Genomic DNA, 26,810 nt, shown 5'->3' with positions numbered 1-26,810 from the left:
TCTATTTTTCCTTCGCTTACTCTCCGATCTTCCTTCCCTAGGTCTTTTTTTTTTTTGTCCTTTTGTTCTCATATGTTTGCTTGTCCTCCCTTTCGCCTTCTGTGTGTATCGTTCACTCCCTGTGTTCTGTGTGTCCACTTTGTGTCTATCCCTTGTTCTTGTTTTTGTTCGTCCTCTGTTTATCCCCGAGGTCCTTTCTATTATCTTTCCCTTTGTTTTTGTTCTTCGTTTGTGCCTCGGTAATGGCATGCATTGTGGGGGTGAGAAGGATGTTACCATGATTTTCTGCAGTTTCCACTAAATCGGGATGAAGGAGATGAACAGTTTGCTTTGAAATGGCATCGTTTTGAGCTGAAGCAGTCGATCTTCAATTTGGCCACTGGAATTATGATATCTTGCAATCAGACCCTTATTCATGAAAAATTCTTTTTAAAAAAATTTTTTTGGCCCCTGGATCAATTTCAATTTTTAATTGTGTTTTATTCAAAAAAAAAATAAAAATTAGAAGGAGATCACTTGATGACGTAGCAATTACAAAATTTGATCGCAATTCTAATTTTGTTCGTGATGATATTTTACCTGATGTTGTTGCGTACTTAAGAAACCAAAGAAACTGTAGTCTGGATGGATTTCATATGTAATGCAATTGTAGATAGTTTAATGGAACAATAAAAAATATTTGATATAAGTATTATTTATTTCATGATGTAATAGCAGTAATTAAATCTATAATATTTAAATTAAAAACCATTAATATATATATATATATATATACCTCAATTTGAAAAGAATTTTTTTAACTAAACACATTAAATTACTTTTTATTCAACCTCAATTTCAACCACAGTTTTAACCAAACACTTATAAATACCAAACCAACCTTAACTAAAAGCACTTTTTGTAAAACAATTTTTTTTTAAACTACAACCACAAAAGCTACAACAATACTAAACACACTCCTAGAAAGTGTATTGAAATGTGGTTGGCTAGTGTTAAAAAATAATAATTTTAATTATTTTTTTAAAATTATATTTTTATATTTATAAATTATTTTAATATGTTGATATTAAAAATAAAATTTTTAAAATATTATTTATATATATTTTTTAAATAAAAAATACTTTAAAAAGTTAATATAATTCTACAGACTAAAAACTGATAAGAAACCATTCTAAACACACTAAAAACCGATAAGAAAATTACAAATGAAATGCGTTAAAACATTTTAAATTTGCAGGTGCTCCTTTTGTTAGGGATGATCATTTTTTGTTTGATTCGGTTTTTATCCAAAAAAAAACCAAACCAAAATAAAAACTAAAACCGAACCAAAACCAACCCCAAAATCGAAAAAACCTATATGTGAATTTTTGATGCCCAATTTCCTCATTAGTTACTTGCATCATGGCTGCTGGTCTAGCACTTCCTGTTAACTCAATTGCAGTGTGGTCCATGGATTGTTTAACCTCAACAGATCTCATAGAAGATGTAAAACAGGATTTTGGCCCTAAAGACTGGAGATAAAACAAAATAATCAGATCTGTTTGCACCTTTATGAAATAAAGAAGAAGAAGAAGAAAGGTAAAAGATAATATCAATCAAAAACTCACAACTCACCTTTGTAATATAATCTAGAATTGCTTCATCAGAAATCTTGTTTCCATCACCTCATCAACAAAAACCCATCACCTAAAAACAAAAGGAAAGGAGAGGAAATTGATGCCTACCCATTAATGCTTCTGTGATGTACTCGTACTGAACGAAAGAACTTGTCCTATAGACTAACATATTTTGGAGAGGCTAGAGGGAGAGGTGAGAAGTACTGGGGCGAGTGCTCTGGTTAGGGACCTTTTTTTTTTAGCCTCTAGTAGTCTGTTAGGATTAGGCGAGAGGGGGGCAAAAGTTTCCATTTACACCAGTGGTGGTTAGGGACCTTTTTTTTTAACCTGTTCAGTCTGGTCTGGGTTAATAGATTTCTGCATTATAAAACCAAAAACCAAACCAAATCGGGATTTTTTAAAAAATATTTTAATTTATTTAATTGATTTTTTTCTCGGTTTGATTTTTTCAGTTAATTTTTTGTCGGTTTTCTCGGTTTATCAGTTTTTTTGAACACCCCTACCTTTTGTTGCCATTCCTAAACAACTATTTTTCATCGTGAAATTCAATAAAAATAAATAAATCTAAGCAACACATATCTAAACATAAAATCAATCTCCCTATAGTTTTGAAACCCGACCCGGTGGTTGACCCGGTCTAATGATTAGGTCACGGGTCAAATGGGTTGATCAGGGTCGACAAAAAAAAAAAAAACAAAACAACACCTATAGAAAACACCTAACTAGTTACAATGCAACACTTATATAAACCAAATTTAAATTTTAAACCAACAATATAAATTTAATTTAATATTCAAAACATAAACCAAATATAAAATATTTAAAACAAAACATTCAACAACATAAATTCATGATTGTCATAATTTATAAAAAGGAATATAATTTCAAGTCAAATCATATACTTTTATTAAATATTCAATCTCTATAATTACCCCATGATTTATGATTGCCATATCCAAAAGCTGCCTGATATCCTAATATGCAATGTGCACCAATTATCATACTAACACATAAACACAAAATGCAAAGCAACAACTATGCATCTATAAGCAATTCACTAAAATGGGGACGATGATTCCATATGAAATGATAACAACATATAAGCAACTAGAGAGGAAGAAGATTTAAGAATACTTTCTGAATGCTGGCAGAAGATATGATGGAATAGTTTCAAAAACAGATTAAGGCTATAAAAACTGAAGAAAAAAAATGTAAAATGAAGCAACCATACATATATTATAACCAATCAAGGCACAAGATGAGTAGTATCCAAGCATCTTGAACATTGTAGCTCCCATAAAATTCAAATCAATCGAGAAAAACCCCTAACAAGTTTTTGAATTTCAACATGAATTAGCATCATATAAAAAATTGTCAAAGAATGCAGAATCAAGTCAATTAGCTAGTAGGGTACATACCTACAAGTTCTTTGTTCACAAAAACAAGTGTTGCATGCCCTAAAGTATCAATGTTCAAAATGTTCAATTTCAAAAGGAATAGATATAAGTTTAACTGATAATTCAAGTTTGCCAGGTTACCAAGATGTCATCAATTATTAGTACACACAAGAACCAACAACATTGTAGAAAAGAACATAAAAAACCTTAATCAACATTATATATATATATATATAGACACACACACACACTAAACTAGGATAATTAATTTATGTTCTTAATCAACATTACAAATTCGCTATTTTTTTAGCCAAACCTCACTACAAATCAAAGTCAACAATAGAAACCCATGTGAAAATAAAATAAACAACATTAATAGAAATGGACATAAACCTCCTCTTGATGCCATTGTTTCGAAGAATAGAAGATAGTAATCTTTTCTTATCTCTCTTTATATCTCCCTCCTCGCAGAGATTATGTCCAGAACCAAGTTTCTTGATCTAGGTGTTCATAAATTTTGTAACTTAACAAGTTTCTTGATCCAGGTGTTTTAAAAAATCCTACTTGTCCTCAAAAATCAAGAATACAATTGAAATAATTCATCATTATCTTTATCCAAGATGATTCAACCCTGTCAATTTACTCAAAGATATGCATGTAAAAACCTTAAATAAAGACATGCAAAAAAAAAAAAAAAGAACAGAGAAACATACTTGTTGGTGTGAACTGCGAATGAATCGATGTATAGATTAAGAACTGCAAGTTCAAAAAAAGGAAAAGAATAAAGAAAAGAGAGAGTGAAAGAAGAAGATTCCTGAAGAGAAACAAGAGTCTAACCTTATTAAAATCGCTTTTCCTTTATTGATCAAGAGTCTTTTGCTCCTCTGCTCTTCGCGATTGAAATTGCTTTTTCTTTAACTAGGTTTTCTCTTTGTTTGCAATTCTGCTCTTCGTCTTCATCATTTTGGCTTTTTAAAAGGCCAAAATGACATCGTTTCACGTCTTAATATATATATATATATAAAGAGGCCGGGTCTCGGCCAAGTTTACTTGGGTCGCCCGGGTTCCGAGTTGACCTGTCAGGTCGACCGAGTTTTGCCGAGCCAACTTCCCTGCAAGTTTTTACTTAGACCTGGATCGGTCCTAGGCCTAGATCGGCCGAGTCAAGGGTCGCTCGTCGGGCCAGTCCAAATTTCAAAACTATGAATCTCCCGTAAAAAATATTGCAAATGAAATTGCAAGAATAAAAAAGAAAAACATGGCTTGTAAATTTTAAGAGGCAAGATCTTATTGTTGTAGAAAAGTGGCAGTGTTACAACTTACAAGGGTTAAGAGCACCCACCATGACCTTGACTCATCACTGACAAAATATTTTGGTATACAAGTACACACACCACCCTATTCAACTTCTACAGTGCTCACAAGTCCATACAGAGCGAAGATCAACAATCACCAGAACCACCTTCCCCCACCATCCCCCACCATCCCTCTCTCTCTCTCTTCCCATGCCATTTTTTCAACAAGAAAGATATATGGGTTCTTTGACATTTTGTGAATTGTGGTGGAAAATGGCTATAGGACCCCCTTGCAAAAGTAGAAAATGTTGTCGGTAATAATTCTACGGACTATACCACCCCACCCGGCCCTTTGATTTGATTTCCTCTCTCTCTCTCTCTCTCTCTCTCTCTCTCAGCGCATATAAAAATTGCGAGTTTCAAGGAAGGTTAGACAACATGTAACTATAGTATGTGATAAAAAATTCCGAAAAAGCTCACACTATTGGCTTTCTTTGCTCCCCCTTCAGCCTGGATTTGAGTAGGATTCAATTCAAGTACTTTTCTTATTTTGGGTCTCTCTCTTTCTATTTTCGCGCTTTCTGTGAAATGTTATTATCTTCACTATTGCAATACTACTTTTGTTTTGTCAAAGTGAAAAGTCTGAAGTGTTTTTTGTTTTTGCAGGATTGGTTGCTGCTGAAGAGATGATGGAAAGTATGGCTTTTTGTGTCATGTGATTCCTTTTTCGATGATTCTGTATTCATGGGAATTGGTTTCTGTAACTGATCCTGGATTCATCAGATTCTATTGTTTCTCCAGATTCTTAATTTGTTTCAGGTGAAGTTCTGTCTGAAACTTATGTTTTACTGTTTTAGCATAGCTTAGACAGCTGTGCCATGTAATCTCTGTATGATTGCAAGATGAGGTTGGAGAACTTTATCCATGAAGAATTGAATTTCTTTTTTCTGTTGATAGTATTGATGCTGGGCGCGTTGGGGTGAGATATGAGGGACGAATGATTACATCATATATGAATTTGGCTAAAACTTGTAATCATGGAGAGTGATACTGCATTGCCTATTTATTGTCATGAATTCCTATTTCTCTTGATTGGATTGACGTCCTTTTCGTTTCCTTAATCTAATTGATATCTTTTTATTCATTTGGTGAGCTTAATTATAGTTCCTCTTTAGCCTGATGCCTGCCATGCTCGGTTGAATTGCTGCCTCTGAATTTTGAAATTCGAAGGCATCTGTGAAGTATGCTCCAAGTTGCTACTACCATTTCAGACGCCTGCTCATTACAAGCCTTTTATTTACCCTGTTAAATAATATTCATTTATTCATCTCTTTGATTGATATATTCATTGTCAACCAATTGTTCTAAGAACTTGTAATAATTGTATATTGAATAATGAATGAGTTTGTTGTAAGTGATGTATTAAATACTTACTTCATTTCCTTTCTTATCCCAAATTCTTTGTGGCGCTCATGAATTATTCAAAAGACCAAAATTCACCAGCCTGCTACCGAAAAACCTATTGCACTATGGATTGGTGGACCAAGGTTCTCGAAGGTTCTAGCAGTAGAGGGCACTATCCTGGGAGATATGGAGAAGATAGGTATTGGGATGAGCCTCGCCGATCAGTGGTAATCACAGTCTTTGTACTTTTATAATTGTTCTCCTTTGCTTATGCTTGTCCATGGTATGATGCTAGCCTAGTCTTTCTGGCTGGAGCTGGTTGGTTGTATAAAAGTTGTGTGAAAAGATGGGATGATGTAATCTTCTTGCAAAACTATATACTGGCACTTTTCTCTTAAAAGTTTGTTCTAATTTTTTTTCCTGAGCTAACTGTATGTCATGGACAACTCGAGGCAGGATGATTTATCGAATTTTGACAATGAAGAAATCGAATGTGCTATTGCACTTTCCCTTTCCGTAGAAGATCAAAAAGGAAAAAAAGTAATTGGTAAGTTGCAAAGCTGTTAGAATTGATTAGGTTGTTACTCCCATTTTTTATTTGAAAACTTATATTGACTGTGCAACATGACTGTTGACCCAATGTTTCAAGCAGCTTTGTACAAGATATTAGATAGAAGTACCAAAATGAAGAGAAACAAAATGGTTATAGTTTAATTATGTTCTTTTTCATACCATATTTTATTTCAATACCGGGCAATATAAACTGAATTTCACAACAATTCATATGATGGTGTTTTGGTCAATTACGCCTACAGTTTACACAAATAAAAAGATTTCATCGCAGACAACAAATCACTTTAAAGGTTTCATAAAAATGATAATATAGTCCTCGTCATCTTAAATAACCGTGACTGGTTTCATTCATAAAATTCATGGTCAGCCAAGACAGAAATATTCATCCTTTCATATGTATATACTGATGATAGATTGTGTTAGTTATGCACCCATGCTGTTATCCAGTTCATTCTTTAATTATCAAGTAAAAAACTTTATATCAACCAGAGGAACATAATGAGTCTGAACAGTCCGAGGAATATTACAAATGTGACAGCTCAATTGGAAGAAGATGAGCAACTTGCCAAAGCTATTCAAGAAAGTGTAAGTTTGGAGTCTCCTCCTCGAGCTCGATATGATGGTGGAAATCTAGTTCCACCTTATCCATTTTCATCTGGTTACAGGTAACTGTGGTCTTGTGGAACAGCCATTTGTCTGCATTCAAATAATGTAACATGCATTCCAATCAGATTTCAAAAGGATAAATATTTATTCCTTCTCTTAAAAGATCCTTTCAGTAAAGTGATTGTTTTGTTGTCATGCTAACCGAAGTGCAGTGACATGAGATGAAACACCATTAGTTTACAGGATCAACTTGTAGAATATTATGTTGTCTCTATTATGTTAGCCAGGCATTTGAGCTTGCATCTTTCTATCAAAGAGACAAAATGAAGTTAGTTAAGAAAACATTGGGGGTGCTTTATATTCTTATAACACGGAATTGCATGTTAATATCTTTCAGATACGATGTCTCTTGCCTGTTCTTTAAAATTGTTTCTGCATATCACAGTTCAGAGACACCACATGGAAAATCTAATCTGATTGTTGAAAATTTATTGCTCATAGGATCTGTGCTGGGTGCAACACTGAGATTGGGCATGGGCAGTTTTTGAGTTACGTGGGCGGTGTTTGGCATCCTGATTGTTTTTGTTGCAATGCTTGCAATCTGCCAATTACTGATTATGATGAGGTTTAAATCTGAATCTTAGTCTAGTGAATTGATACTTTTGTCTGGAATTGATGGCAGTGATCATGAGCTCTTAACTAATGTCTTTTATTTTGGTTGAGTATCAAGAGATTGTTGTATGTTTACTAACCCTCAAATTCATTCTTGTAATAGTTTTCAATGTCTGGGAATCGTCCGTATCACGAATCTTGTTATAGGAAGCAGGATCATCCAAGATGTGATGTGTGCAACAAATTTGTAAGTTTTTATATGACAGAAACACAACAATACCTTCTGCTGGTTTAGTATTGTGCTTGAATACGTTCGATTGGATGAAGGCTTTGTTGAGTAGATGAACAATGAAGCTAAGCCATTGAAAACCAGATTAAGTTTGCAATCTAACCGGACTAACTTCATAAACCCTCATTGCACCCATCTTGTTAGCCAAAGAAGATTCAGCTTTTGTTGGTAAAGTTGTTGAAGGGTGCCTTTTTTTGTCAAAATTGAGCTGATGCTGCTAAATTCAGCAAACCTTTCGCTCAACTATTGGTGTGCTAGTTGTATATCCAAAATAAATAAATGATGATTAGAGAGTCACTGGAATTATCTCTGATATTCTTTCTTTTGCTTCGTACTTTTTCAAACCGAGTAATCACCTAATATTTTGTGCACCTCATCTAGTGATGAAATAGCCTGATACCAGATATTTTTGTTGAAAAAAAGGATAGAGGTACGTTGAATTTGGGTCTGTAATGTATAAAGAATAAGTGAACAAATTTTAAGGGGTCAATTTATGCCATATTGTTTTGCTTATTTTGAGATGGAACAAAAATCATCTCGACTTCAATAATCTGGGTTGATGTGCTAGATGCACGCATTTCTTTTCCCAGGTAGTGAACATTGATAGTAATATCCTAGTAATTTTGTGGTTTAGTATTCTCCAGCTGCCATTAAAGCTCAATTTGCCTGTCGTATTATTTATGAGCGCATTTTGTGTTAGCTTATAAAGGTCATAGGCTGACAGATGCCTTGGCGTGTTGTGTCATTGACCAACCTTGTGGGTAGTGTCATTTAACCTTGGATTTGCCATGTGGCATTGTGATACATTTTGCTGTCTGCTAAAGTAGCTGGCTACAGCATATTTCTTTATTCTAACATTTCTGGGATAATGGGATTTACAATATGATTTTTTCTCTAATTTTAATCATATATCATCTACAATAAGCCAAAAAAAAAAAAAAAAGAGTTAATTGACTACTATTCCATCATATTTCCTTGATTCATGTTGACCTTAAAATCTTTCTTCCCATTCCCTTTTGTCAGATTCCTACAAATTCAGCTGGGCTCATTGAGTGTAGGGGTCATCCTTTCTGGCTACGACAATACTGTCCCTCACATGAGCGTGATAGGACTCCTCGTTGCTGTAGTTGTGAGAGAATGGAGGTCAGTTGAAAGAATTTGAATCAACCTTTCTGCTGTCCAAAACCAAAGTGAAGGGAGGGGGATAAAGAAGCTTAGAAAGAAAATGTAAATTGTGGTTTTCTGAAAAATGGTTTGAATTTTATAATAATATTTTTTCCCATGCCATGCAGCCTAGGGACACTAGATATATATCGCTTGATGATGGCAGGAAGCTATGTCTAGAGTGTCTAGACTCTGCAATAATGGATACTCATGAATGCCAACCTCTTTACCTTGAAATTCGAAAATTTTATGAAGGTTTAAATATGAAGGTCAAGCAGGAAATTCCTTTACTTTTGGTTGAGAGACCAGCCCTGAATGAGGCTATGGAAGGAGAAAAGAATGTAAGGCTGATGCATCGAGACCATCAATAATTAAGCCTTTTGTTTTGTTATATTTTTTTATGGTTTTATTTTCAATTTTTACAATTTCATGGTCAGGGTCATCATCACTTACCTGAAACCAGAGGACTCTGCTTGTCGGAAGAACAAACTGTTACCACTGTAATTTCTCGTCACAAGTCCTACATAAGCTAGTGTTTGGTTTCTTAAAGGTGTTTGTTTATAGATTGAAATTGTATATTTATTTCACCCCAATTAGCAGGTTTTGAGGAGAACAAGGATTGGGGCAGGATACCCTTTCATAGACATAAGAACAGAGCCTTATAGGCTAAGCCCTAGGTGTGAAGTAACTGCAATTCTCATTCTGTATGGCCTTCCCAGGTACTATCATGTATTTGTGTTGATCACTCATCAAATTCATCATCATTCATGATATTTGAGAATTTTCAAGTATGCATCCTTTACATTCCATACATACAGGTTGTTGACGGGTTCAATTTTGGCTCATGAGATGATGCATGCTTGGCTTCGACTTAAAGGTTTGCCCATCCTATGACATACATGATCTTGTCAAGTATTTCCTTCGTTTTTATTTATTTACTTTCATATGGTCAGCTAAGAAGTGCAAATGTTGTCTTTGACAGGTTATCCCAACCTACGTCCAGAGGTCGAAGAAGGCATATGCCAGGTCCTGGCTCATATGTGGCTAGATTCTGAGATATATTCTAGTTCGGGGGGTGAAGGTGCTTCGTCATCATCATCATCTTCACCATCATCAAAGAATGGGCCGCGATCTGACTTTGAGAAGAAACTTGGTGAGTTTTTCAAACACCAGATCGAGTCAGATACATCGCCAGCTTATGGAGAAGGTTTCAGGATAGGTAACAAGGCAGTGCTGAAATATGGCCTCGGGACAACCCTTGACCATATTCAGATGACAGGAACCTTTCCTGTCTGATCTACTGATTGATAGTTATAGCAATAATTGGTATTTTCTCTCACAAATACCTCACCCCTACGATATTAAGCTTTTACTATCTAAAGTAAAAAACCCACAAAAAGGTATGCACCAGGAGACTTCATATATAATAATATTGCTTCCGTGCAACTGCTGCAAAACTCTTAAAGGTGGGCAGCACATGGATAGCATTTTATGACAAGCTATTGAATCTCATCAAAATATTGAATATATTAGAATGTGTATACCTCCTTTTTTGGTTTTCTTTACAACATTTCCCTACTATCCATTGTTCATTTTGAAGCAGCTTGTTTATATTAGTTACATGACTCAGTCAGGCACTTTGTACAAGAAACTGAATTAAATGGTTGGTTTGTGAAATTTCCATTTTGTTAAGGGATGGGTTTCTATTTTCTTCTCCGCATATAGTTGTCATTGTAATACTTCTATTATACATTGTTTTTTAATCTTTACTATTTTTTATTTTATTTTATTTGGAACATGGGAATTTTTTTAAAATCTTTATTCCTCTCTCATTACAAAAAAGAAAAAGAAAAAAAGAAACTCTTTGTTTTATGACCTTTTGTAGGCTTTCAATGTACAACTTTTGTCTTCAAGGAGACAACCAAACATTTTGGATTTCCAATTGAAAGATTATGATCTCTGAAAGAATCTATAGAGGAATTGAAGAAGCAGACGGTTGCATTTTGAAGCAATGATGTGTTAGAAAGATTGAAATTGGTTTTCGGTTTGAATGCCTCTCAATGGAGGTTTGCTTTTCTTTAAATAGTTAGAATTCTTCTTATTTATAGTCTAATTATTAATTACATGTATCATTTTCTCTATCAAATCATTCGAAATCCCTAACATTGCTCCACTAACCATATAATTCCTTAACATTGCTCTACCAACCATAAAGATCATGTAAATATAAATTATTGCTATATCTATAATATTGCTTAATTTGGTAACATCCCCCCTCAAATTGATGTTGATCGTTCAAGAAGTATCAATTTGTCAATAATTAATTTATGACGGTGACGAGAGAGAACCTTGGTAAATATATCAGCAGTTTGATGTTCGGTGGAAATGTGAGGAAGAGTAATCTCTTAACGAACAAGTGCTTCACGAATGGAATGACAATCCATCTCAATATGCTTGGTGTGCTCATGGAAAACAGGATTGACAACAATTTGAATAGCACTGGTGTTATCAACATAAAGAGTTGGAGTAAGCTGTGGAACATGAAGTTCACCTAATAGCCCTTGAAGCCATGTAATTTCAGAATAGGCAGATGACATGGCTCTATATTCAAACTTGGCAAATGACTTTGAGACACGTGCTTGCTTTTTACTCTTCCAATAAATAAGAGAATTGACAAGAAACATGCACCAACCTGAAACAGAACGACGAGTATTTGAACAACCAGCCCAATTAGCATCACTATAAGCCTCCAATTGTAAAGAAGTCCCTGAAGAAAAGAACAAACCACGACCAGATGTCCCTTTAAGATATCGAAGAAGACGACGGACAACGACTAAGTGGGTTTGGCAAGGAGCCTGCATAAACTAACTAACCTGCTGTACAAAAAATGAGATATCAGGTCAGGTAATAATCAATAATTTAAACTTCCTACCAACTGTCGATACATTGAGGGATCAGGCAATAGATCACCATTCTCATGATGTAGCTTCAAGTTGACCTTCATAGGTGTAAGAACTGAGTTAGCATCTGCAAGTCCAGCTAAGGAAAGAAGCTCCTGGGTATACTTATATTGATGCAAAAGTATGCCAGTTGGATAATGTTGGGCCTCAAGACCAAGAAAATACTACAGTGGACCAAGATCTTTCATATGAAAGGAAGATTTGAGTTGTTGCTAAAGCTACTCAATCAACTGTAAATCAGATCCTGTTATCACAATATCATCGACATACATAAGAAATAGAACAATCCCAATATCAGTCTTGTGAAAGAAGAGAGAGTAGTCATACTGGCTCTACGTGAAGGTGAAATCCAAAAGAGTAGTACGAAATTTCTCAAACCATGCCTACGGTGCTTGCTTCAAACCATATAAAGATCGCTTTAAGTGACAAACCTCAGTAGAAGAGGAAGAAAACAAATCAGGAGAAGGAGTCATGTAAAGCTCTTCCTGCAAATCACCATGTAGAAAAGCATTCTTCACATCCATCTAACAAAGCGACCATCCTTTCAAGATAGCAATAGCCATAACAATACAAATAGTAGTCATTTTGGCCATAGGAGCAAATGTTTCCTTATAATCTAGGCCATATTGTTGTCGGTTTTCGAGTGCCACTAGTCGAGCTTTATATCGGTCAAGAGATCTATTGGCACCCATCTTAATGGTGTATACCTATTTGCATCCAATAGGTTTTACCCCAGAGGGACAAGGAATAATGTCTCAAGTATGATTATCTTGAAGAGCCTGAAGTTCATCTTGCATAGCTTATTGTCAACACTCTTGAATAGAGGCCTTAAAATAAGATTTAGGCACAAAAATAGTATTAATATTGGTTTGAAGAGTAGAATGTGAGAAGCCATACCTATTTAGAGGTTGTGAAACCCGAGTGGACTGTTGAGGCTCTTGTAAAACATGATCAGATGTTGGTTCAGGAGTATAAAGAGGCATTGGGTGACGTCGTTGATGGACAATTTTTGGCTTAAAACGATTAACAGTAGTAAACACATCATCAAAAGAAGGAAGCAACGTAGAAGAAGAAACAAATTTTCCATGAGACGGAAATAAATACCGATTTTCAAAGAAAACCACATTTCGTGAAATGCGAATCTTGTTATTATTCGCATCATAACATACAAATCCTTTATGGGAATTACTATAGCCTAGAAAACAATCTTGTGGCGTTCGATGGGAGGTAAGTGAACAAAGCAAATGTAACAAAAAATATGAAGAGAATTATAGTTAGGAGGGACTCCAAACAAATGAAAATATAGAGAATCAAGATTTAAGGTTTGAGAAGGCAAACGATTAATCAAATAGACAGCTATAGATAAAGCTTCTACCCAAAATCGAGGAGGTACAAAAGATTCAAGTAGTAAAGTACAAATAACTTCTAAAAGATGTCGATTCTTACGCTCGACGACTCTGTTCTGTTGAGAAGTGTAATGACATGAACGTTGAGAGATAATACCCTTTTGCTGTAGGAAGGATTGAAAGTCACGAGACATGTATTCTCCTCCAGAATTGGAATGTAAGATCTTAATTTGGTAGAAAATTGTGTCTCTACAAAAGTAGCAAAGGTTTGAAAAATAGAAAACACATCAACTTTAGAATGAAGGAAATAGACCAAGGTGAATCGACTATAGTCATCAATGAATGTTACAAAATATCTATACTACGCATGAGAAAGAACAAGACTCATACCCCGAACATCTGTATGAATAATTTCAAAACAGGCAAAAGCCCGACTTTCTTGCATAGAAAATGATAAGGATTTGCTTTTACCAAGTTTATAAGAAGTACAATCAAAAGCCAAATAGGAGGAAAACTCATGTATATTATTCAAATTGCCACTTTTAACAAGATGTTTCAAAATAACAGAATTAGGATGTCCTAATTTTCTATGCCAAAGATGACTAGTACTGGTAATAGAAGAACAACCCAAAGATACTGAATGAGGTATAGAAAAGACTAAAGAGGAAAAAGACGTCCTATTTTAGGCGAAGTTGCTACTACTTGTCTCGATACTTGATCTTGCACACGACAAGAACGATGGTGAAAATGAAAGGAATAATCATTTTCTACCAATTAGGCAACAAAGATTGAATTGGCAAATAAGTCAGGAGACACAAAAACATTGGTAAATACAGACCCTAGATTGCCAATGGTAGTAATAAGAATAGTATGACCATCAACTATTTGAATATTTTGCTCACCATTATACTTTCAAACATCCTGTAGTGCTTTAAAATTGTCAGTCATGTGATTGGAAGCCGCATAATCAATTAACTAAGGAGAGGGGAGTAGTTGTGTCTTACCTTGAAGTCCAGGATTAGAAAGAGCGAAAACTATTAGAGGGGAGTAGTTATGTCTTACCTTGAAGTCCAGGAGTAGAAAGAGCGGAAACTATTATCTGTTGGACATGCTCTGGTGTAAGAGCAGAAGAAGACCTCGGGATAGCTGGTTGATTTAGAGGCGTGGTCATAAAATTGGACTGGTCAATAGTATACAAGGCATGGGCAAATCAATTTTGAGGTCGTATATGACAATCCTTAATAATGTGACCTTCATTTTTGCAGTAATTGCAGAACTTCTTACTGCAATTCTTTGCTATATGCCTAAACTCCTTTCAACTGTAGCATTGTGGCGAGGATTTGAATCTACCTTTTCCTTGAGTTGCATAGGCTTATATTGAATATCTCAGTACTGACAGTGTCTTGGGCAATGCCATGTTATGAGGCAAGATGTTGTTCCTTGCGCAGAAACTCTCCCAAGCACTCATCCAAGGTTGGAATAGGTTTGCGGTTAATCAAACTAGCGCGTACACTCTTAAATTTTGGATGAAGTTTCATTAAGAATTGGTCTCATTTACTTTTGTTATGGACCGCTTGTACTGCTCCCAATGCTTCATTTGGAACCTTAGATCGCACCAACCCAAAATAATCACTCCATAAATTTAGGAAACCTGAATAATACTGCTTAATTGTCTGATTCCTTTGGTGATAATTTCCAATGTCCAACTCTAATTTGAACTTTCGAGCAGAGTTATCTTGATGATACATTCGTCGAAGTAAATCCCACATTTCATTAGTTGTATTGAAGGAACGAAGATTATTGACCATATGAGGTTTACTAGAACTCAACAACCATAAAAAAACATTAGCATCCTTGCTTTCCTAAAATCCTAGTTCTATAGGATCAGTTGGAACCATAAAGGATCCATCCAAATGACTCCATAATTCTTTTCCTTTAACAAACATCCAAAACTAAAATTCCCAAGAAGAGTAATTCTTGCCATTCATGAGAACAATGAAAGTTCTCTCTTTTGACATGACTAAGAAACCACAACAACCTCAAAAAATAAACAAGATTAATGAAAACACTAATGCCACAAACAAGATGTTGGTACAATTCAGCTCAAGCAGAAGAACTTTCAAAAAAATGAACTGAATCAGCCCACAAACCAAGATAATAATTTTTCACAACTCTAGAAATTTAAGCTAGGAGCTCTGATACCATGTTAGAAAGATTGAAATTGGTTTTCAGTTTGAATGCCTCTCAATGGAGGTTTGCCTCTCTTTAAATATTTAAAATTCTTCCTATTTACAACCTAATTATTAATTACATGGATGATTTTCTCTATCAAACCATTCAAAACCCCTAACATTGCTCTACCAACCACAAAGATCCTATAAATATAAATTATTGCTATATATACAATATTGCCTAATTTGGTAACATTATAATGATGATTAAAGCATAGGGAGCAGAGCAGGAACTAGTTCAGGAATCAAAATCCAAGTCTTCAGGCGATGGCTTGATTCCCACATCATGAACAGATGATGAGAATCCTTCGTCCTTACGTGAATCCACCAGGTTTGCTTATAATGTTTCTATACCTAGGATTAATCTTCAATTATTTAATGGTGAAAATCCTAGAGTGGATATGTAAGTGCAAGAAAAATTTCAAGATGAATTTTATTTCTATTAATTAATATATAGAGATTGCTTCCATGTATTTAGAGGGAAAGGCTGAAATTTGGTTTTGAGGATTTGTTGTAGGGACTGATGTTGGAAATTAGGAAGAGATATGTAGAAGGTTTGGTAGCAGAAATGATATGGTAGAGGAGTTTAACAAACTTACACAGGAGAAGGATGTTGAAGATTTAACAAAGTTGCACAAGAGAAGGATGTTGAAGATTATATAAAAAAGTTTGAAGAACTTAATCTTTAATGATTTTGATGTTAATCCTTACTTATCAAAGGCTTAGTTCATCTCTAGTTTTATAAGTGGACTTAAAGAGTTTAAAATCTTGAAACCTACTTCTTTAAATCAAGTCTTTGATGAAGCTAAATGGCAAGAAGAGTATTTTTTCCATGGTTAAAAAGAATAAGTTTGTTTTAGTATGGGAGATGAATGCAATGAAAGCTCGAGAAAAGGGAAATGATGTGTTTGGTGATGTGGATAAGGGAAATGGAGATGGTGACTTAGTTGATTCTGGTATGAGGGTAAGGGGTGATATTGTTTGATTTTGTTAAGATTAATCTTTCTTTAAAGAAAGAAGGAAGAATGATTGAGTTGAAGGGAATTTTTGATGAAGTGAAATTACTAATGATGTCTAGATAAGGTTTCTAAGAACCTTACAGTTAAGATTTGTATATTTTTAGCTCAAATTTTCTTAAACACAAGCCATAAGGAGTTTGTTACCAAAGCCTATCATCATCATGAGATTTGTGTTTTGTTAGCTAAATAAATTGATGTGTTTGCTAAACATACTTAGCTGCCTCTGACTAGGAAACATGATCATGAAATTCATTTATGATCAGATGCCAAACCTATGAATGTAAGACCATATAGTCTTGAAGGATGAGATTGAGAGGTTGGTGGCCAAGGTAGCATTTGAGAACGCAGTTGAAATCATATGTTAAAGAATAATATAAATCATATCTTGAGATCTCATCTAATAGTTTAAGCTATTGGGTATAATTGGTTATTTGACATGATATTAGAGTTTTGATGACTAAGTGGTTATGAGTTCGAATTTCATCACTTTTATTTATTTGATAAAAATTAAGTACAAAATAGTTTGAGTCTGTATAAGTTTCAAGTCTATTCAAGGGGGTGTGTTAGAAAATAATTTTAAACATATATTGAAAAATGGTAGGATAAAGAACTAGTACGAGAAACTTACAAACTTGAACCATCACCTAAAGTTACTTCGTTAGTGCCATCATACATTGAGTGTGTAGACAGATTTACAAGATCACTTGTAATGTTATACAAAGCTTTTGAATCAAGAAGCCAGGGTTTATGTATAACATTGAATGTCTGAACTATTGCAGTATTAGAATTGAGTTGAGAAAAAGTCTTTGTGATATGTCCTAGTTGATCACAAATTTGACATCGAGGTTGATAGCGACAATTGAATCTGTTGGACCAACCTAATCATTTGAGTCCAACAATTGTCTTGTTGAGAATTAATTTGAGAGCAGGGCTGTCCATTTTGTTTATTAAAGTGTCATGTAGAGTAATTGTTATTTGAACCCTGTTTCGTTCAATTGGTGTAATCTGTCGAGACTAGAGACAACAAGTTGTTGTGTTGTGGCTTCCAAGCAATGTAGATAGGTTTCATGACCTATCGAGAGATCATGCAATTCCTTAAAAGTTAAGGATCATGCAAAAAATGCTTTGAAAAGAAACTGCTATTATATTCCTAAACACCCTCTAAATTGTTTACGAATGGTATTATCCAACTAAACAAAAGTCCTTTTGCCTTTCATATGTTGCTTGTTAAAAAGAAAGATAATGCTTGAAGGCTTTTGTTGATTTTAGATAGTTAAATGACATTAAGTTACTAATTCCACTCATTGATGATTTGCTAGATGAGCTTAGCTGGGCACATTTTTTTTTTAAGATTGATATTAGAGTTGGATATAAATATGAATGAGTGAAGCTGATTCAGAACCTTTCAAGGTGACTATGGATTCAGAGTAATGCCTTTTGTATTTACAAATGCTCAAACAACATTTCAAGTCATCTTAGTTTATAATTGTTCTACACTAAATATTCCATATTTAGCATCTCAAGATTATACTAAATATTTTGAGAAGAGAACGATTGTAAGCTAAGCAATCTAAATGCTCAAGAACAGGCTAACTATTTAGGGTGTATTATTTATGGTTATGGGTAGCCACTGATCCAAAGAATACAGTCTATGAAGGCTCATTTCCTTTGTAGACTTGCCAGGATGGTGGCACTGAGGTATAAAGAGCGAGTTTACATCGGAAGCAATGCAGATTTGAACAGGCTAACACTGTTTTTTTTTTTTTTTTTTAAAAATTTAATTAGTTTTTTTTTAATGTTTTTAAATTATTTTGATATATATATCAAAAATAAGTTTTTAAAAATAAAAAAATTATTATTTTAATATATTTTAAAACAAAATATATTTTAAAAAATAACCATTATAACAATACTAAATTAAAGAGACCTACCATTCAATTTGTTTCAAGTTAATACAAACGAAATAGTCTATAAAAAACACTCAAAGAAAAAAATGGTAGGATGCTGAGTCCAGTTGGACAGTGTCCTCATTAGGAGGACTATTTTTCATATGCATGATTTGAAAGGATTGCACGCAACTACTAGTCATTCCAACTATACCAATTATGCTACGTTACATGTACGATTTTCATGTTAATTTTTAACATAAGAAAAAAAAATTTACATTTTCGGATATGATAGAATTTTTTTTTAAAAAATATATCAAATGAAAAATAAAAAATAATTATTAACACTAATTAAATACTAAAGCAATGAACTAACCTTCTTAATAATAATAAAAAACAGATAAAAATATAAATATTTTACTCTAGTTTTTCTTTATATTTTATACATTTTTATTTATAAATTTTCATTTATTTTATCTTCCATCTTGTTCTAGTTGTTAAGAACAAATGTTTTTCATTTTTTATAAATAAATAATGCAAATATAATTTATTTATATAAAATAGAAGAGGAAAAATTAAAGTTAAATTAAACATAACGAAATAAACAAAAAAAATCAAAATTAAAACATAAAATTCAAAAAAATATAAAAAAATAATAAGAATTATCATACAGAAAAATTAGTGCTCAAAATGCAATTTTGAAAGATCTGATGGTCCATTAAATGACACAGTGGCTATCTTAGAGAAAGTTATTCGTAGAATTATTTGTAAGAAGCCGAGCCCGATCCAACAATTGAATCTCCTATTATCATAGTTTTAAAGAGTTAATCAATCTTAACAATTTTAGATCTTTTCTTAGATTTAAATCTATTATACTAGTCTATAAAGCCCAACTACCTCATTCTTTATAGGTTATGGAGCACCCAAAACTCATTCTTCAACTTATTTTTTTACTTGAAAATACTCAAAAACACCATAGAAATATCAATAAATCCATTTTCAACAAAAAAAACACTCTCTGATAACTCTAAAAAGCAAAAGTTAGATAAATAAAAAAAAAATTATGACTTTCTATTTACCTTTTTTTAGTATGGTTAGAAAGAAATACAACCTCCATTGAATTACCCTTCCAAAGGATAGCCAAGTTAAAAAACCAAGTTTACTTTTCGTGGTGGCTATAATATGGCTAGCTAATTATTTTCTCTTTCTTTATTTTTTTTTGATGACTTTTTCTCTTTTCTTTCAATATCTAGGAACTGAAACATGAAAAAAAAAATTAAAATTTGAATTCTAAATATAAAATGCTAAAATAATAGGGATGAAATAATATATAAGCTAAAATTTAAGAATCAAAGTGAAGTTTTCCAAGTCAAAATGAAAAGGGGTATTGTTTTTATTCTTTATTTTTTTTAATTACAACAAAAAATTCTATTTTGTAAAATTTATCTCTAATTTATCATAGAAATATTTTTTGACACAAAGCGAAAGAAATCTCAACACATTAAACCATATTTATATAATTTGGGATGGTAAAATTGCAAATAAATAAAGTGAGGTGACTAAAATGAAAAAAAAGTCTGGATGAATAGTGAATATCCTTGTTCATCCCCCCCTAGAAGGTAAGTTTCTTTTTCTTTTTATTATTGTTTTCACTATTATTATTATTGCATAAAATAAAGCAGACTCTGAGGTGCATCCGTGCATGGCTCGAGTCACTCGATTACTAGACTTGTACTGCATAATTGCTATTTGCGAAATGCTCTGTCGTTTAAGCCCTATCACGTATCACCTCACCACAACAACATTTGAAAAGGGTCCTTTATTTAACTCGAGTCTTGGCGGGAATTTATTTTAAGTTAACAACCAAAACCAGCACTAATCTACAACCGTTTCTTCATCAAGAACATGACGTTCTATGTTTCCGACTAATGCACACTAGATGTTTGATATATTAACACAGTGAACTCCAGTTCACATTTTCCTTGAAATCTCACACACTTGCAATGAATATCACTCGTCTTTCGCGTGCCATAATCCCCTTCAACCATCAAATTCGCTACTTTGTTAGAGACCCATTTCCTAACAAGCTCACCCATTACCTCCGCCGTGCCGAGCTAATTAATTCAATTAGACTTGTTCTTCGTTCAAACAATCCCAATTCACTCCAAACCATCATCAATACTCGTCTTTTGGACACTTTTGTGGTCACTCAGGCTCTGCGTTCTGCTCCTAATGCTGATGCCGCTCTTTCTTTTGTTGATTCATTAAAGAAAGTAGATAATACAGCGCATCTTTCCCTGCATCAAAGTACCCTCCATGCGCTGGCCACGGTGCTAGCCAGGTGGCAGCGGGGTTTGGAACTGAAAGCTTTGATTGGTGAAATTAATGAGGGGAAATATGGTAATGTTCGCTTTAGTTTTATGAATCTTATGCAATGGTATGCTGCCACTGGAGATCTAGAGGCAGTTTTAGATGTTTGGAAGCAGTATAGAAACGGTGATAAGCGTGTGTGTACTGAGTCATATAATATTGTTATGGGTTTGTATGCTCAGAAGGGGAGGGATTGTGATGCTGTAAGGGTTTTTTATAGGATGATTCATGAAGGGGCAATTCCGAATTCTAGAACATATACAGTTATGATTGAGCATCTTGTTAATTCGGGGAAATTGGATCCAGCAATTGAAATTTTTAGTGTATTGCCGTTAATGAGGATTAAACGAACTTTAAAGCAGTATTTGGTTTTGGTGGAAGGTTTTGTGGGTTTGGAACGGTTTGATGGAGTTAGAACTTTGCTTGATGAAATGCGGGCTGATGGGAAGTTTCCTGGCCGAGCCATGCGTAAGGCCCTACAGTGTTTGCAGGAGGCAGGGTTCGTTGAGGAGACAGAAGAGTTTCTCAAGGAAATGTTTCCGGACGAGAGAATAAAGAGTATAAGCAATTGTTGGGATATCAGTTTTGATGAGGATGGTGATGAGGATGAGGATGGTGATGGGGATGAGGATGAGGATGAGGATGAAAACCATGGTGGTGCTTTTGCAGACATACATGAAGTTCGGTTGAAACCATGGTTGGACCCCAGAGCTTTGGCTAAGGCCTTGAATAAATGGAGCCCTGATGTGGTGTCCGCATTGGAGGATGCGAAATTTGTTTGGACCACTCGGTTGGTTTGGAAAGTTCTTAGAAACATTAATTCACCAGAAACAGCTTGGGATTTCTTCTGTTGGGTTGCTTATCAGCCGGGATTCACCCATGATGTTTATACAGTACAACGGATGATGACACTTTTAGCGAAACATGGAAAGGTTGAATTGGTTGATCAACTCATAAACAAGATAAGAAGTGAGGGAATGAGGTTGCCTTTTAGCACCATCAGATTGATTATTGACTTCTGTGGTATTTCAAAGAATGCCGATGCTGCTCTAAAGGTCTTCCGCGAGGACAGAGCACTCTGTGGTCCCATAACAAAATATAATCTGATGCTTTTGTATTCATCTCTCATACGAACATTGACCAAGTGCAAGAGAGATTCTGATGCCATTGATGTGCTTGAAGAGATGATTTTATGTGGGATATGCCCAGATATTCAGACATTTTCTGGATTGATGCATCACTTTGCATCGCAAGGAGATATTAAAACCGTGCAGAAACTGTTAACAATAGTTCGGCAGAGCGATGTAGAACCAGATGCTTACATGTACAAAGTATTGATCCAAGCTTATTGCAAATGTGATAGAGCTGCTCTTGCATGGAGGATTTTTGAAGACATGAAGAACTCAAATTTGTTACCTGATGTTGCAACAAAAGATTTGCTTGTGAAGAGTCTCTGGAGGGAAGGCAAGCTGAAAGAGGCTGCCACTGTAGAAGAAAGCTGCGACGGAATAAATTCTGTCCTTCCACTTAAACAGCATGGCCATAAATGGACAGTGAGCTCTGCGGATCTCGCAAAAATCTATAATCTCTATTCAAACAGTTTTAAGTTGAGCAATGGCCACTAGCTAGTGTTTGCTATGGATTAAGAAAATAAGCAGGGGTCACTTTAAAAACCGTATATTTGCATTCAATTATATCATAATATTATAGGAAAAAAATGCCTTCTTCCTTTTGCTCTTCATCTGGATTTGAATTTATTAGTGTATCATCCTTCCCTTGTGACTACAAAAACAAATGGAGTTCGAAATTTTTTTTACCTGATAGATTATGTCTAGATGAGTTGCTGGTAAATGAACAGAAATGACCCGAACAGGTCATTCCTCATTAATTCCTGTGGTACTGCTTGTAGTCAACTGGATCAATTCAAATGCGACTGCGTAAATCTTGATTCTGACACTCGTTTTTGAGCTTTGTTATTATGCTGAACAAGGGCACTGCACTCAACTTTTTTGATTTTTTCCCCTTCCCCTCCTTTTGTATTGATATCGGGATGAAGTTTCCGCAGAGAACCACTATGAACAGCAGTTACTGGGTGCATTTCAGTCTCTTCTTGCACAACTTCGTTTCTTCCCAGCAGTAAACTAATGAGCCACACGTGAGTTTTCTCTACACTGACTTTTCTTTGGTTATTACCATTAACACACTTTCATTTTGAAAAAGAAAATGGAATTCATATTCTTCCATGCATTTTTGAAGCTATGATAGTTTAGGGAAGAGAGAATACTGTGCGTCTCTCTCTTCCCCTTTCTCAAGCCACTCAAGGATAAATGTGAAAGAGATAATTGATCCTTTGATTTGGTCGCAAATTTCAGACTGGAAAATCCTTTCGTTTGCGCTCTGTGTCTTTTTTATGCTGTCTGTTGTGATTATTTTGCAACAAATGTAATCCAACTTGATAGGATATTTCTGACAACTCAGGCAGCGTGGAGGCAGTTTTGTGGACAGACCAGCTGAGTTGATTCTACAGAGCTTACTTTATTAGTCAGACTCTGATGCTACAGTAGAGAAAAAGTTTTTAAAATTCATCTGTGCAAACAATCCTTCCTGACTAGAGGAGCCATCAAATTAGTTGTTCACTAAACATTGGCCCTCTGACTTCCATGGGCTTTTGTCATGATTGATTCCTTTTGGTGTATTAACTTGTCAGCCAATAATATAATGTGTATTTTAGGCCAAATTGTTTTATTTTTTTTATTTTTTATCATGTCTACATCAAGGAGAAGATAACCAAGAGAATCATTCAAATCAAAGCTAAAGACAAGGCCTCTTGTGTATTCATTAGAATAAAACCTCCAGGCTAACAATGATGATTAGCTTTTCTATCAACCTTAAGCGACACTTGGCGAATTACGTTTTTATTTAGTTCATCTGACAGCTTCTTTCAAAATCTGAATCATCCAAGCTTATGTTCATGGCAATATCTTTGCTCCCCTTCTTTTCCACACAAGCTCTTCTTCTCTTGATCCTTTTATTTTCCTCCACCTATGTCACCTCACAAGCACCACCTGCCTCAAACTTTTCATGTCCTGTTGATTCACCTACCACATGCTCTACATATTTCACTTACCTTGCCCGGCCACCAAATTTCTTGGACCTCGGAAACATTTCTGATCTATTTGGGGTCACTCGTAAAGAAATAGCAGCTGCAAGCAACCTGGAGTCTGTGGACATCCCATTATTTCCAAATCAACTTTTGCTTGTACCTAAACCTTGTGGTTGCACCGGTAACCTATCTTTTGCCAATATCACTTACCAAATCCAGCAAGGTGATAGCATCTACTTGGTTTCGACTACTTCATTTGAGAACCTCACCCGTTGGCAAGAGGTGGAAGCTTTGAACCCCAGTCTGACTCGAACCCTCTTGCATGCTGGTGACAAGGTTATATTTCCTTTGTTCTGTAAGTGCCCTTCAAAAACTCATTTGGAGAGCGGAATTGCTTATCTCATTACTTATGTGTGGCAACCTAGTGATGATCTCACTAAAGTTGCTGCTAAACTTAATGCCTCTGAACGTAGCATTGTGATTGAAAACAACTATGTGAACTTTACTGCTGCAGTCTATCTCCCGGTATTGATCCCTGTGTCCCATTTGCCAGTTCTCTCTCAGCAATACCCCTCTCCTGAAAGAAGAGAATCCAGGAATCGTTGGATCCTCATTGTTGCTGCAAGCATTGCAAGCGCTCTTTTGATCTTCCTTTTGATTGCTTTTCTGGCCCATAAACGTTGTTCATATAAGAGAACTAAAGCTTTGGATCGCACTGGATCTTGTTTGGAGACCAGCGATCTCAATCAAACAAAGGAACTTACAAAACTGGAGAGTTTTGAGGCAAAGATCACACCAGATAAGCTGCTTCCAGGGGTTTCAGGCTATCTGGGCAAGCCGATCATTTATGAGGTTAAAGAGATCATGGAGGGAACGATGGATCTAAATGAACATTATAAGATAGGAGGATCAGTATATAGGGCCAAAATCAATGGCCGGGTCTTGGCAGTGAAGAAAACCAAGGATGATGTCACAGAAGAACTAAAGATTTTGCAGAAAGTCAGTCATGCAAGTCTGGTTAAACTAATGGGGATGTCATCTGGATTTGACAGAGAAGGAAATCGCTTCTTGGTCTATGAATATGCAGAAAATGGGTCGCTGGAAAAGTGGTTGCATCCCATCTCTGATACTTCCTCAAGCTCTGCGGGTTTCCTCACTTGGAGTCAAAGGTTACATGTAGCACTAGATGTGGCCAATGGCCTGCAATACATGCATGAACACACTCAACCAAGCATCGTTCACAAGGATATTCGAACAACTAATATTCTTCTCGATTCCACAATTCGGGCGAAAATAGCAAATTTCTCAATGGCTAGACCTGCCACAGACTCATTGATGCCTAAAGTTGATGTATTTGATTATGGAGTTGTTTTGTTACAATTGCTTTCTGGAAAGAAGGCCATGGTAACCAAAGAAAATGGCGAGATTGTTCTGCTGTGCAAGGAAATCAAAGCCGTCTTGGAAATTGAAGAGAAAAGAGAAGAGAGTCTAAGAAAGTGGATGGATCCCTACTTGGAGAGGTTTTATCCCATTGATAGTGCTCTAAGCTTGGCAACCTTGGCAAGGTTGTGCACTCTGGAGCAGTCTTCAGAAAGGCCAAGCATGGCAGAAATTGTCTTTAACCTCACAGTTCTCACTCAGTCATCTCCTGAGACATTTGAAAGATGGACATCTGGGATGGAAACAGAAAATTTTACTCGACTCATCAGCCCTGTCACAGCTCGTTGATTTAGCATAGAAGTAACTGGGCTGACCAGTCCAAGTAGATCTCCTACATCCAATTCATGCAATGAAAATCAGTGTACATTCGCAATCTTTCAGTTTAAGTTATGGATGGTTTTATAGTGTGAATAGAGCAATGTTTAACCTCATAATGAGTTTATATTCTGGCTTATTTTCAATCTATAACATAGTAGAACTGTATAGTAAAAGTACATATGCTACTGCATCTGGCAATCGAACACTATATAGTCAACATTTACATCAGAAATTGACCCCCCTCCACAAATATGGTTCTGGTTTCTGTACATCAACTTGAATCTTCAAAAGTGAGGAGACTATTTCACCCATACCTGGTCTACTTTCTGGTTCTTGTTCCAAGCAGTCTAGACTCAACTTCACCAGTCGCTTCTGATAGTGGATAGTGAATTATGGTTTGAGAGCTTGAAGGTTCATTTGACAGTGGAATAAGAATAGTGGTAAAAGGAAAAACAGTTGGATTATCTTCAGTGAACCCATTTGCATAGGTTACACTGTTTGTGCTCGCATTGAATCTCCTACTGACATTACGAACTTCATCACCCCAACTGACCAAGTAACTTAATAGATACTTTGTGCCATTTTTGGTTTGATTGCTTGTAGGACAAGCACATCTAAGTGGCACCTGCAGTTTCATACCAATATCCAAGCCAAATTCGCTGTAATTGTTTTCGTGAATAAGAGAGCTACAAGTTGCTAAACCCTCATAAGTGTAGTTGGAAATTGTAAAATATGTATCATAATTACTTGGAATTGTGCAAGAGGTGTTGGCCTGATAGTATTTCCCTGAGCAGGAGCAAAGTACAGGAGCTATTACCTCTTTATCTGTTGGGAAGACAGCTGAGCTTGAGAAATTGTTGATGCGAGCAAGCTCAAGTGGGTCTGCAGACAGGAGGTTTGAAATACTAGAGATTGTGTTATAAGGAGGCTGAGATTTGTAGATGAGAAAGGCTTGGCAGGATCGATTCTTGCCGTTGCAGGTGTAGAGAAAAGCTGGAGATGGACCCGTTGCATCGCTGTTATCACAATCCATGACTGCGTTTCCTGAATAATTTTGTTGGGCATGGAGATTTGGAGATAAATAGAACAAAAATAGGAGACTCAGAAGAAGCTGATTCATGTTGGATGACACATTTCAAAAGACTTGCTGATGTGAAAAATTGAACTGAGAGAGTGTGAAC

At 35.2% G+C, this 26,810-nt stretch overlaps 4 protein-coding genes across 4 annotated transcripts; 3 read left to right on the top strand and 1 right to left on the bottom strand.

Annotated features, from left to right (window-relative positions):
• The first annotated feature begins 4,428 nt into the window (after positions 1-4,428).
• Positions 4,429-10,648, top strand: LOC118029793 (protein DA1-related 1-like). The gene is given in 14 exon segments (XM_035033728.2): positions 4,429-4,844; positions 4,975-5,127; positions 5,797-5,939; positions 6,169-6,259; positions 6,775-6,814; positions 6,816-6,950; positions 7,393-7,516; positions 7,667-7,750; positions 8,816-8,935; positions 9,085-9,297; positions 9,394-9,456; positions 9,557-9,675; positions 9,775-9,833; positions 9,939-10,648. Coding segments are annotated over 12 exon segments (1,464 nt in total). The 5' UTR covers positions 4,429-4,844; positions 4,975-5,127; positions 5,797-5,837; the 3' UTR covers positions 10,253-10,648.
• A 9,431-nt stretch (positions 10,649-20,079) lies between these two features.
• Positions 20,080-22,982, top strand: LOC118030020 (pentatricopeptide repeat-containing protein At5g66631). Its single transcript, XM_035034045.2, has one exon. The coding sequence runs from the start codon at positions 20,402-20,404 to the stop codon at positions 22,391-22,393; it is 1,992 nt and encodes a 663-aa protein (XP_034889936.1). The 5' UTR covers positions 20,080-20,401; the 3' UTR covers positions 22,394-22,982.
• A 29-nt stretch (positions 22,983-23,011) lies between these two features.
• Positions 23,012-25,866, top strand: LOC118029977 (serine/threonine receptor-like kinase NFP). Its single transcript, XM_035033980.2, has one exon. It carries the CDS (start codon positions 23,734-23,736, stop codon positions 25,597-25,599), a length of 1,866 nt encoding a protein of 621 aa, XP_034889871.1. The 5' UTR covers positions 23,012-23,733; the 3' UTR covers positions 25,600-25,866.
• Positions 25,867-25,948: 82 nt separating this feature from the next.
• Positions 25,949-26,662, bottom strand: LOC118030044 (lysM domain receptor-like kinase 4). Its single transcript, XM_035034071.1, has one exon. It carries the CDS (start codon positions 26,660-26,662, stop codon positions 25,949-25,951), a length of 714 nt encoding a protein of 237 aa, XP_034889962.1.
• Positions 26,663-26,810: the final 148 nt, after the last annotated feature.

This window comes from Populus alba, chromosome 5, assembly GCF_005239225.2.
Source record: "Populus alba chromosome 5, ASM523922v2, whole genome shotgun sequence".
NCBI lineage: Eukaryota > Viridiplantae > Streptophyta > Magnoliopsida > Malpighiales > Salicaceae > Populus > Populus alba.
Note: the sequence above shows the minus strand (reverse complement) of the source record. Positions and strands in the feature narration are given on the sequence as shown.